Source organism: Hippocampus zosterae, chromosome 14, assembly GCF_025434085.1.
Source record: "Hippocampus zosterae strain Florida chromosome 14, ASM2543408v3, whole genome shotgun sequence".
Taxonomy (NCBI): Eukaryota; Metazoa; Chordata; class Actinopteri; order Syngnathiformes; family Syngnathidae; genus Hippocampus; species Hippocampus zosterae.
The window spans coordinates 14,710,469-14,722,845 of NC_067464.1; the positions used below are offsets into that span (position 1 = coordinate 14,710,469).

General features: G+C 41.5%; 1 protein-coding gene across 3 annotated transcripts in view; it reads right to left on the reverse strand.

Annotated features, from left to right (window-relative positions):
* Positions 1-12,377, reverse strand: part of kif6 (kinesin family member 6) — a 54,564-nt gene that overhangs the window by 4,901 nt on the left and 37,286 nt on the right. The window contains exons 16-20 of one of the 3 annotated variants that reach the window (XM_052085713.1): positions 2,585-2,635; positions 2,412-2,499; positions 2,201-2,336; positions 1,347-1,426; positions 205-285 (exon numbers count right to left, since the gene is read on the reverse strand). In XM_052085713.1, coding sequence (XP_051941673.1) covers positions 205-285; positions 1,347-1,426; positions 2,201-2,336; positions 2,412-2,499; positions 2,585-2,635 — 436 coding nt within the window. Of the gene's footprint in view, positions 1-204; positions 286-1,346; positions 1,430-2,200; positions 2,337-2,411; positions 2,500-2,584; positions 2,636-12,377 lie in introns of those variants that run through there. The other 2 variants (XM_052085712.1, XR_007966506.1) reach the window with 2 other exon arrangements.

The window sequence follows — 12,377 nt, forward strand, 5'->3', positions numbered from 1 at the left end:
CACACGCACAGGGAGAACATGCAAACTCTATACAGGAAGGCTGGAGTCTGAATCAAACTCTGCACGTCTGCACTGCGAGACAGACATGCTAACCAATCGCCCACCGTGCCACCCCCAATAAATAACATCGTCTTTAAGAATTATTTAAAAAATATTTACCGATTGCTATGATTTAAGAGAGAATCTGTTTGCCAGGCTATTTACCTCAACTCTGATGAAGAAGTGAAGTCAGACACTTGCTCCTCTCGCATCATATTGGGCCATGCTGGCTTGGTAATGAGAGTTCTTACAATGAAAAAAAAAAAGGTGAAATTTACATTAAAAGACACATTATGCATTCCTTTGTCACTTCTGTCCAAAGGAAATTCCCCCAGCAGCATTGTGGCTTGTCAACATGCAGTTGGGCAAATTCCAGTCTCACTTTTTTTTAATGATTTATTGTCAACAGTGGTGTCCTCTTGATTGTCTCCCATGATGTCAACTTTGGCTTAAACAATGACCGATGGTGTGATCTGATACTGATGGACCTTGACATTTCATTTCTTTGGTGGTTGTTCTGGGTTCTTTTTTTACCGTGTGTATTATCCATCTCTTCAATTTGTCATCAATTTTCCTCATGTGGCCCTGTCCAGGGAAGCTGTCTACAGTCCTGTGGATCTTAAATTTCTGAATAATATGTGCAACTGTAATCACAAGAACGTCAAGCTGCTTGGAGATGGTTTTACAGCTTTGACCTTTAATGAGCTAGTCTCTAATTTTCTTTTTAGTCTCCTGTGACAACTCCCTCTTTTGCCTCTGGTCCATGTTTCGTGTGGTACACATCAAACAGCGCAGTGACACTTTTTAAATGGGCCTGCTGACTGATTAAAAGTTTGAAGACACCTGCAATGCTTGGTGGCTGGGAAGACAGCTTGCTTGATTTTAATATTTTCTCGGCCTGCTTTATGAGTTTTTCTTCCCTTAAAAAATTCTGTTAAACCACAAATAAAAGGAAAGTCAAATTTTCATTAAATGTGTATGAATCATTACTTTTGTTCACTGCTGTGGGTTTTCTTTCAATGCATGGGTACCAACAATTTTGTCCACATGTGTAAAATTAAACTGGGTGGTCATTGTAGACAAGGTGTAAAATGCATAAAAAACAATTTAAGGTGCAATTTAAATGAGAACTCTACTATACAGCTGTAAATCTGAATTTTTAAAAAAACATTTGATCATCGGTTAAAAAAAAGTTCAACAATTCTGGCTCGAATAAAAACTGACCTGGGACGGCTTAGTTTGGTTGGGGAAGGCTGCCTATAGAAGATCATAAACATCGACTTGAGAGAGGAATGAAAGAAACTCACTCAAAACCAGGAGTGCTGTGTGAGGATGGCGGCAAGGTTCCACACGGGGCTCCTGTCCGACCTCTGGCTTCATTTTTCGACTTCTATGCATCATATCACATGTCACAGAGAGAAATGAATGAGCGAAAATACCACTGGCCACGGTTTCATTGTTGAAATCAATTGCACATGTACAGTATTTCCAAAAACAAGGTGCCCCTTTACAGGAAAGGGTACAATCTCTATAAGTTCATCTTTTTCCATTTGTTTTTGATGATAAAGTCTTGAGATATACCAGCCGAGTTTGCTCATCACATGGTTGCACAGTACAGTTATTCATCTGTGGGCATGAGTGAGTTGGGACTGATATTTTTCACTCCACTCGACTATTCAACACAGTTTTATAACTATCAAACCTTTCTGTGATTGATATCAGAAACAGACTGGAGAACAAATCCAAAACCACCACAAAAACTAAAAATCTAATGTTTATTTAACATAAATCCTATTCTGGATGCATAATCATTCTGGAACACATTGTACTTTTCTCCTACAAATGACAAATGACCAAGTACCCTTCCTGTAGAATGTTAAACAGTGGCTGGAAGGGTCACACTGGTGCCATAAAGGGTCTCCAAAGTCAGGGACATGTGCATATCAACTTACATACACTTAAGTGTCCTTAGAGGCCACGATTGATGTGCAAGCCCCCCCCCCCCCCCCCAAAAAAACCCAAAACCCTCCATCCACAAAAGAACACATTTAAGACCCACTGGAGTAGTTCCGATTTGACACTGATTTAACCATTATGTGTTCCCTGCCATACTTCATGTGCTCTTTCCAGATGGGTAGAGAAGAGAGATGGGCTCACTCACCTGCGCATTGGAAGCCTCCTCGTTCCACCACTTTTCGAAATCCTTGTGGAGTTTAACCTTGGCCCTCTCCAGGAACAGTTGGAGGTGTTCAATCTCTGTTCTCAACGCTTTCAAGTGACAAGCAGAGATCTCGTAACTAATGGAATATATGAGCAGCACGATAGATTAGATAGAGGCTATTGCCCATTCATATGAGTTGAATGAATCTCACATTTTTTTTTCTTGTTCAATGTGTTCACGCAGGTTTTCCTCCACTGGATCCACCTCCTCCACAATATCTTTGTGATTTGCAATCACACCTATACATTATGAATATCACAGTACATTAAAAGTATTCAGCATTGAGGATCTGAGATATATATGGGGGATGCGCAACAAACATACCAGAAGCGGCCCTCTGTCTTCGACGCACTTCCAACTGCTTCTTGAATTCATCTGACAAAGCGAGAAGATGGAAAAAAAAGTTTCAAAATTGGGAGATAATGGTGCTTTTATAAAAATTTAACATGAAGCCATCTGTCTCAAATTTTGAGGCACATTAATTCACTCTGACCTTTCGGCATCGGATCGTAGTTAAATAACGCTGTTTTAAGTCAAATTCAAGAAAAAACTTTTAACATTTTTACTTGCCAAGGTTTTGTTATCCTAATTTGCCGTCGGGGGCCAAGCGTGCTCCGCTCACAATTTCTAAACACAGTTGTTTACTGATTGCATTGTGCTCCATTTTGGGTGGCACTCTAAATAAATGAACGACACATTTGAACAATGCTCTGAGTTTGTGAACAGAAGATTGTTTAAAGTGCCGTTCGAGCAATCACTAACTATAGAATGCCATCCCCCCCAAACAGTGAACAATAAGGGTCTTGCTAATGAACTAAACATGTTTTTCTGTCGATTTGAAAAGGACACCCCCATTTCCCACACACACCCACCTCTACCAGAAACCACTCTACCTACCCCCCCCCCCCCCTCTTTTTCTCCACTACAGATCCACGAACAGGACGTGAGACGGCTCTTCAAGCAGCAAAAGATCAAGAAAGCTCCGGGGCCCGACAAAGTGTCCCCCTCCTGCCTGAAAATCTGCGCTGATCAGCTGGCTCCGGTCTTCACACAAATCTTCAACAGATCCCTGGAGCTGTGTGAGGTCCCATCCTGCTTCAAACAGTCTACCATCATCCCAGTTCCCAAGAAATCAGCAACATCGGAACTGAACGACTATAGGCCTGTTGCCCTGACGTCTGTGGTCATGAAGTCCTTTGAACGCCATGTGCTGAACCACCTAAAGAACGTCACTGGACCCCTGCTGGACCCTCTCCAGTTTGCCTACCGGGCAAACAGGTCTGTGGAAGACGCAGTCAACATAGGTCTGCACTACATCCTCAAGCACCTCGACAGCACAGGGAACCTACGCAAGGATTCTGTTTGTGGATTTCAGCTCTGCGTTCAACACCATCATCCCGGAACTCCTCACCCCCAAACTACTCCACCTCGGTGTGTCCCCTACGATCTGCCAGTGGATCCTCAGCTTCCTGACGGGACGGACACAACAGGTGAGACTGGGAGCAACAACATCATCAATACGCACCACCAGCACTGGAGCCTCACAGGGATGTGTCCTCTCGCCACTGCTCTTCTCTCTCTACACAAACGACTGCACCTCAACAGATCCAGCTGTCAAACTCATAAAGTTCGCAGACGACACCACGGTCATTGGTCTCATCAAAGACGGCGACGAGTCTGCGTACCGCCAACAAGTGGAGCAGCTTGAGCTCTGGTGCAGCCGACACAACCTCGGGCAGAACACGCTCAAGACTGTAGAGATGATCGTGGACTTCAGGAAAGATTCTTCTCCACAGTTGCCCCTCACACTATCCAACTGCCCTGTGTCAACCGTCGAGACCTTCAAGTTCCTGGGAATCACAGTCTCCCAGGACATGAAGTGGGAAGTCAAAACCATCTCCATCCTGAAAAGGGCCCTGCAGCGGATGTACTTCCTGAGGCTGCTGAGGAAGCATGGCCTGCCACAGGAGGTGCTACGACAGTTCTACACGGCAGTCATCGAATCAACCCTGTGTTCTTCCATCACGGTTTGGTTTGGGGCCGCCACAAAAAAGGACAAAATCCGACTTCAACGGACAGTTAGGACGGCAGAAAAAATCTTTGGCACCACCCCACCCACTCTTGAGGACTTGCACACTGCAAGAATCAAGACAAGGGCACGGAAAATCCTCCTGGATCCCCCGCACCCTGCCCACCACCTTTTTCAGCCACTCCCCTCAGGCAGACGCTACAGATCCATGCGCACCAAATCCAGTAGACACTTAAACAGCTTCTTCCCTCTAGCAATTAACTCCTTAAACAGTCACTGACGTAGTCACTCTTCTTGCACCACAAAATGGTGCTACAAAACTACTGGTTACTCTAAAATGGTTCAATGATTTTGTTGTTTACGATGTTACTAGTGCAGCGTGTTATACCGGAGACAAATTCCTTGTGTGTTGTACATACTTGGCCAATAAAGATGATTCTGATTCTGATTCTGATTAATCAAAGTGCACTAAAAACAGTATGTCGCTGTAGGTGCTCAAACCGGGGACATGGTGCGCTAGGGTGTCAGGCAGTCCAGATGGAAACAGTTTAATCACAAACTGCTGAGTGGTTTAGAACATGGACTGTGTTGGGAAATTAATGAGAGGGGAGCGCACTCTGCCTCTCCGAACACACACATTCTCAGAGTCATACCAAATGTTACCCTAATGTTCATTTTTTTGACTGGTTCATCTCAGAAGGGAAGAAAAATAGAAGGAAAACTGCAAAATAGCCAGGTTAAACTGCAATAGGTTATGTTATGGGCACAAATGAAAATATGTGATAGACAAAATCCGTAATAACCGAACTGTGAAATCGCGAAGGAACGCTGTAATACAGCTAAAAATACCCAAGAGTGGTCAAGAACAAAACAATGGACAATTGTGAAGTTCCGTTCTATGAGCCTTGATCTTACTCCTGTTGAACATCTGTGGAAGGAGCTGAAACATGCAGTCTGGAGACAGCACCCTTCAATCCTGCGACTTCTGATGTAGTTGCTCACTCTGAGTCCTGGTCAACAAGCGCGTAGGCTTCATTGGGAACGACAGAAATTGTTGAATTGTCTCAGTAGACTGTGCAACAAATTCAAGTGAAGGAGACGATCATTTTTATCCAGTTCAGTTTCTATTAGTTCATTGCCTGGTTTTCCATGGTTATTTTTCAATACATTTTAATTTATTACTTAAGTCAGTTTATTTGAGTGACCATTGTGGGTATTTATTTTATGAACAAAGGGATAACAGCAATTTTTGTCCACATGCGAAACAGCATAGTAACTGCGGTTATCCACAATACATTTATTTGCCTCTTCTAGAATGGAAATTTTTAGTTCGAGAGACACTATTTTGTTTCACTCTACCATGTGAGCTATGGTCAGTACACATTACATTTGTCAGTTTCAAGTTACAGTTAAGTCCACAAATACTGGGACATTGACACGGTTCTCATCTTTTGGCGCTAAACGCCACCACAATGAATTTGAAAAGAAACAAACACGATGCGGTGTAATGCCTCATACTTTTTAAGTGACCAAAAGTATTTGGAAAAAAAATCCCAAACTTATATTGTCACTTTTCAATAATTTGTTGCATATCCTTTGCAATCAATTACGGCCTGAAGTCTGGAATGCATAGACAACACCAGGCACTGGATTTCATCCCCGGTAATGCTCTGCCAGGTCAGTTGACCAACGATTCTGTTGCATAACATTCCATTTCTTTACCTTAAAAAAAAACCCCAAAACCTCTTTGGTCACGTTCATTGTATGCTTCAGGTCATTGTCCGTCTGTACTGTGAAGTGCCGTCCAAATACTTCTGAAACATTTGGCTGACTATGAAAAGGTAATATTGCCCCAAACATCGCAGAATTAGTCCCGACACTACCAGCACCATAAATATTGGGACATTTGTGCCAGTTTTTATCATTTGATTATTATTCTTGTCTCTGAGCGACAATGGATTTGAAATGAACCAAACATGTCCAAAATGTCAAATGACTTGTTGTCTAACGATTGACATCCAAGCACTAAAAAACAAATATACTGAATGGCTCGATGAACTTAATCTACTCTGGTCAACTCGTGAACTTGTTTTTGTATCTCATTCTCTTAAATGCACCCGAGAAGCTCTCATTGTTCTGGCATGCTAATCTACAGCAGGAAAATGAAGCAGATTGCTCTTCCAAATTGACTGTTGAGACTTTGTCTTTTCTCTTGTTGAGACTTTGTCTTTTCTCTTGACCACAATTGTCAGGTCTCGTCATAGATGTCTATAATGCCTGTCCAGAGACCAGCTGCATAGCTACAGTACAGGATGATGATGACTAGGCTGGTTACAACATGCTGGTGCAAGAGTTATATATTCTGAGAGAGGAGCGTTAGGCTATAGATCGTATACATCGTCGCACACATGGCCACTAGACAAATTCTGCTCAGAGACTTGGTGGCCAAGGCAGATACATCGGCTCACTCTGCCACTAAGGCGGATGTGTGTGTTGATGTGTTGTGGAGTATCAAAAACAACAAGAGAACAAAGCTGGTAGCAAAACCATTCCAATTGTCCAAGACGAAAAAAATCTCATTGGGAAAAACTTGTGTATGTACATGCTTACAATAGTGCGACACCGCATGCAACCACAGGAACATTAGCCTTCCAGTTTGTCACGTTGTGCACGAAGCGATAGGATAATTGCTTCGTGCACAACAAAAATAAGGAAGTGGATCCCCGAAATGCAGACACCAAACAAGGTCTCCGTAGCAAAAGGGTTTAATATACAAAAATTCGTACCGACAAAGTAGTAACATAAAGTGCTGGTCAAAACAAGGACCAGAGGGCACAAAAAACGAATAACAAAAAGCGGTTGCACAAAAGGCAAGGGGGAAAATAAGAATCGCGAAGGCAAACAAAAAACAATATAACCACTACACGCAAGCGAGAGCCAAATCACAAACTAAGAACCATACTTACAAAAAATACTAAGCACCGAGAGTTCAAAAAACGAAACACGACGAGGTCTGTAGCAATAGCAGTCAATGAGCAAGGAAGTAGCAAGGCGAAATTCAATACTCCAGCGACATGTGCATATCAGAGGGCTCCTTAAATACAGAGTGAGACTAATCATAGATTGGCAGCTGGTGTGCACAGAAGTCCCCTAACGCCACCTGCTGGCCATACTGAAACATAACCGTGACAAAGTTCATGTATGGAAGCAATGAGAACTGAATTCACGAGTGAGCCAAGACTCACCACTGCTCAGGATTAACTGTGTCTCGTCAGCACAATGACATAGGAAAATATTCACTGGTGATAGGATCAATGCCCAAATTCCCAGATCACACCAATATGTCTGCGGCACGAAATAAAATGGACTTCTGAAAGTGATACAGGAAAAATAATTTAAAAATTGAACCGCATCAAGTGAGGTGACAAATCTGCATATAATTGGAAGAGAGAATGTGAGCGAGAAGGCAAGCATCATCCAAAAGGCTAATTAGATCATTGCCTCACTTGTGGGACTAACACCGGGTTAGCATATGGGTAACTCATCTTTTTATCATTCTCTTTGCCAATCAAACTTGAATTCCCCAAATGAAAAGATAGAATTTCATAAGTGAACGACGTGGAAGAGCCACAACTGTTGAGTAAATGTTAACCAACTGAAGTCATTCACAGTGAGGAACACTGGTGTATAAACAATATTAACCATAAAGGAAGCAATTTCAGATTCAGATGAAATTAAATGGACAGTATATCAGATAGCAAGATGAGTAAATTACTTAGGCAATTACGTGTAAGAGTGAGAGCTCTTCAAGGTATTGGATGGCAGGATAGTCTGCGGTCAGTTTCCATTACATTCCCCCAGGTCTCGTACATGTAGACTGTGCAGTTCTATGACTCTGTTAAAGTGATCCTGCAACCAGTTGAAGGTATAAAGTGCAAACTCTGAAACCTTGTGTATGGGGCTACTTTTAAACTGTGTTCTGCAGGTGCCGTAACATAATTGGGTTACTAATACTTATAGGAAATACTGTAGGTGTCAAACTCAAGGCCTGGGGGCCAGATCTGGCCCGCCACATCATTTTATGTGGCCCGCAAAAGCAGCTCAAACATGTCAACTTCCATGATGCTTTCTAAAATGTCTACCACAATTTTGAATTCTCACATGTAATAAATAAGAGATATATTCTAAGCATTCCTCTTAGTCAGAATGTTACAGCTTGGTTGGTAGCAGACAAATAGCTGTGGCTAATTTCTTTTTACACTTGCAACACGAAAGAATGTTAACAGGAAGCTGTGTGAGAAACACATCCGTGTTTCTGCGGCTGCGACGTCGATCAAGACTGTTTTGTCACATTTGGGTTTCAACAATGCCAGTTAAAAAGTTGCCTGCACAGTTAATAGAACTTTTATGATTACATTGAAAACAACATTTGAGGAAGTTTTTTTCCCCATCTCTGTCAAGGGAAAATCGTTTCCAAACAAAAACAAATCAGAGGTCAATTAGCTGCTCAAAGTAGCTTGTGTTTGACCTTGGAGCCTCTCCAGATGATTAGCTTCAGATCATTTTCCAGGAATATACTGTGGAAAGATCATATGGCAAAGCCTTGCATCAGTCAGGCTATGGTGTGGTTTTAAAAGCCAAAGCCCCACATTTGCTTCTGACCTGCAGTCAACGAATCAGGATCCAACAAAGCATGATACTGTAAATTAATTCACTTTAAAGCCATGAAATGCAAGGATAACAATGACGACATGCTGAAACACACACACACACACACACACACACACACACAAAAGATTTGTGACATAGAAGATATAAATGAAAGATTAATTTCACCATTGTGTCAAGTCCCACCAACGCGCAACGCTGCATTACACACTCGTCCAGGCATTTCACCTCTGCAAGACACGTCTGTAGGCTCAGACGCCAAACTTCCTCAAATGTAGATCAACCCCACCACCACCACCATTCCCATTTTCTCAGAAGTCATGCTGTGGATGTAAAGCAAAAATTTTGAGATAAGCCAAATTAACTATGTGCCATTCGGAGGGACAACATGTAATGCTGCACCATGGCGAGATGATAAATGCTATCCATGTCTGTTGAGTGGAATGTGCTTAAAAAATTTATAGCCTGTTCACTCAACAACGGTTATAATTTTTTTTCAAGAGTTGCATGTAATTTATTCACTTTCTGTGCCTTTACTGGACTGATGTGTAAGCAGGTGATAAAAGCTCAATGAGCAATGGTCACATTTAATCCTATGGGGAAATGGACACAACGAACACATGCCGCAAGCAATGCTGCTTTCAAAACTATTCAATAATTATATTATTAGAGCTAGGGAGAATGAAATACAAAACACCATAAGTTCAAAATGGGAATGTACTGCATAAATTCTTCAGGCCTGCTGCAGCAATCAAGAGTTCCTGTCCATAACCCGCTGCCATGCACACGCTTCAATATGTGCACCAGTAATCCTTCCAAATAAATGTCGATGTGCTTTTTGGACCTCAGGGCTCAAAGCATATGCTCCTTCGGTGCGTTTCGATTCCGTGACCATACAAAGTGGCCAAGAATAACCCTGTAAACCTTGGAAATGTTTGGACTAATGTCTGCAGAGGCTACTCTTCGCTGCTTTGATTTTGAGCCCAATGCTGAAAACATCCAACAGTCAAAGCAGTAAAAAGCTTTTATCTATATTGTGCTGTTCCGCCGCTCTACATCAACCATGAGACAAATATTGCATTTAGTTTCCAAGCAGAGCTTCCAAGATGGCAGGCAAGCACACCGAGCTTAATATTACAGCATCACTTTCCAACCAGAAGAGGCAACCACCGTCCACTAAAAACACTCCTCATCTCGAAGGAATGTAGCTCCATGTGTCTATTAATGCAGTCATATTTAACAGCACCAAGACGTTTGCTGGGTGTTTTACCAAAATCAAATCAACTTTAAAATACAGAATCAAGAGTGCCATTGAAATGGGAGTAAGTGTATATTTGTATGTTTAATCTTAAAATCATTTCAAACCCCCTGGTACAATTAGTGGCGGAAATCATGAGTCACAATAATCTGATGTATGCATGTATGGAGTCTATCCATTCAGACCAGGAGAGTCATGGTGATTCCGAAAAGGTACCATGCAGTGGAAAAGGTGGCCAAAGATGGTATGCATGACCACATAGTCGTGAATAAATCAGCCAGTTAAATTACAGCTACTCTACTCATTCCAAAGAATGTGAAGCCAGTGTTGTATCAGTGGAATATTCCAAACAGGTCTGAATACACTGCTTAATACCAAGTTTTAAGCAGAGAAGCCTTTCGGTGTCATCCCTAAAGCTTTTTTAAAATTATTTTTTTAGCACATCGGGTTTTTGAGACATTTTCATTTTTGTGTAACCTGTAAAAACTAAAACAATACGCATTTTACCATATGTTGTAATTGACATGTGTGGCTGCTGCTGAACCCAACCCTTAATTCATAAATATTACGAAATGTAAGATTATATTACATATTCACTTGAGCATGTCGATGCCGCAGCCACTTTAGAGGTAGCAAAGTGAAGTGATTTGTTCTTTTCCAGCAGCTCCCATATTTTGTTCTTCTACTTCTTCCTTTCATAACTTTGCTGCTGTGAATTGGGAATTTCTCCATTGCGAGACTAATAAAGGATTTCTTATCTTATAGGATGCCTCATTCACTTGCCAATTTGGATATGTATCATCAAACAGTTGCCTTGGATTGTATTATGTCATTCCAACCGGTAAATGTTGTGAATATTAGTTGCCGATTTTGTGGGGAATGCAGTGGACGCATCCAATATGGCGGATGCACTGACGTTTTGAACAGGCCACCTGGTTCAAGAGGTGTCGGCAGCAGAAATGAAAAGAAAAGTAGAGAAGAAAAATCAATCTTCATTTTGTCCAAAGGGTTTATGAATCCCTTGGGTCCAAATAGGTCTTTAGTTTTCCCAAGTCATGTATTTTGTACCTCCTCAATTGACATACAGTGACACACCATGACAACCTAAACCTGTAATGTAGGAATATAAACATAACACAAATGGTTGAAAACTGCAATCATGTCATCAAAATTCATGTCGACATCTCTACTTAGGCTCACACCTCCATAGAGGCGCTCACTCTAAAGTGTATGTCACTCAATGAGAGAAGCGCTTCGTCCATGCAATGCAATACAAAATATTGAGGTGATCTTTGTGATATTTTTAGTTTGATGTGAAAGTAGTGATATCCACATACATTTTGGTGATGAGGGATTGTGTTTTTCTCACATATTAAGCAATATAAGCTTTATTATGTTTAAATTGCATTTTAGATGGCTGCCCCAGCTGTCATTATTTACAAATACATACATATTTTATAGACACATTACATAGTCCCACCCCAAAAAAAATAAAAATAAAAATAATAAATTGCAGATTCACTTTAAAAATGTGCAGGACTCTCGCCCGCAAATTTTTACATATTTGTCGCACGTAAGCCTGCGTACCGATTTTCAGGCCCTGACTGGCTGTTGTAGATAAGACTTGCCATCAATCAAACAAAAATCGATTTCTTTACCTTTTTAATGTCGCCGCAGGAAGCAACTCAAGATTAGTATTTCAAAACAACAAAAAAAGAGCTATTATGATAAAACATAATATTCATAATGTTTAAAAAGTTCATTATTTAGTAACCGGTTGCCAGCCAATCGCAGGGCACAACAACCATCCGCGCTCACACTCACACCAAGGGACAATTTTGAGTGTTCAATCAGCCTGCCACGCATGTTTTTGGATTGTGGGAGGAAACCGGAGCACCCCGACAAAACCCACGCAGGCCCGGGAAGAACATGCCCACACAGGGAGGGCGGAGGGGGGATCGGACACACGACCTCTGGACTGTGAGGTTGACGCGCTAACCACTCGTCCACCGGGCCGCGTTATAATTATTCTTATTGTTGTTATTATTGTTAAAATCTAATATGAATGAGTGCACAATCAGAATCAGCGCAAAAAAAGAAAAAGTAATCTAGAAACGTTTATTTGCATCTCTGATTAAAAACAATTAGTTGACCAGTAAGAT